The sequence below is a fragment of the Myotis brandtii genome, unplaced genomic scaffold (assembly GCF_000412655.1).
Source record: "Myotis brandtii unplaced genomic scaffold, ASM41265v1 scaffold138, whole genome shotgun sequence".
In the NCBI taxonomy this organism is placed as follows: Eukaryota; Metazoa; Chordata; class Mammalia; order Chiroptera; family Vespertilionidae; genus Myotis; species Myotis brandtii.
The window spans coordinates 1,383,787-1,384,719 of record NW_005354915.1 but is presented as its reverse complement, the minus strand read 5'-3'; the positions used below and the strand labels follow the sequence as shown (position 1 = coordinate 1,384,719).

The 933-nt window shown below is 62.8% G+C and overlaps 1 protein-coding gene across 1 annotated transcript in view; it reads left to right on the top strand.

The window, feature by feature from the left end:
- The window catches only part of EFCAB6 (EF-hand calcium binding domain 6), a 169,581-nt gene that overhangs the window by 127,196 nt on the left and 41,452 nt on the right, over positions 1-933 (top strand). The window contains exon 23 of the mRNA XM_014535127.1: positions 297-415. Within this exon, the coding sequence (XP_014390613.1) occupies positions 297-415 (119 nt within the window). The remainder of the gene's footprint in view (positions 1-296; positions 416-933) is intronic.

Below are 933 nucleotides of genomic sequence, written 5' to 3'. Positions count from 1 at the left end.
GGGAGGACTTTATTCTCATCCTTTAGAGCTCAGTTTGTCCGTCAGGAGAAGAGTCCGGTCACACCTGAGACCACGCGCTCCCCGAGGCCAGCCCCGCCGGCCCAGAACCCTGTCCTGTGTGCTCGGCACCTTCCGAGGGGCGCGATGAGGTGGCTGGGACTCGGGTGAAAGGTGGTCAAGCAGGTGGATGGGGAGGACAAGGGGTTAGGTTGTCCCAGAGATTGACAGCGGGAAGCCCTCTGCACCGCCACAAACACGCGTGCTATGCTGCTAAACGCCACCTCCTGATGTTGTAGAATTTTACAGAAACCGATCATGAGGGCGCCGGCATTCTTCGCCGACGGGACATGAAGAACGCGCTGTACGGCTTCGATGTTCCCCTCACGCCGCGAGAACTGGAGAAGCTGTGGATGCGGTGAGTGGCACTGCGCTGGCTCCCTCCTTCCGGCTGCCTGCGCATCGGCACCAACCGTCCGTCACTGCTGGGGGGCGAGGCGGGGGCCGTGTCTGTCCTGGGCCCTGGGCCCTGGCTCCTGTTCCCCGCAGCAAGCAGCCTGGTGAGCAGGTGGCCTCGGGGCAGAACCAGGGGCAGCGCGGCCACCAGTCAGACAGGTTCGTGGCCCAGGAGCCGGGAGTCACTCCCCTGAGCCTCGGCTCTCCTGCGACTCAGCAGCCACACAGTCTCCCCGTCGCTAGCGATAGAGGCTAGAGTTGGACAGCGGCTTCATAGACACATGATTTGCTGGAAGAAAATAAGCTCTGACCATGTGGAGGGGTCCCAGGGCCTTGTCAGCTGGTTACATTGTTCAGAATGCATCTGGCTGTAGCCGTGGCTGCGCTTGAACCCGGCCCCGTGGCGGCACCCCGGGCAGATGTCTGACACTCCATTTCCACCTCCAGGTCCAGGTCCCTGTCTGAGCCCCGTCCCCTCCC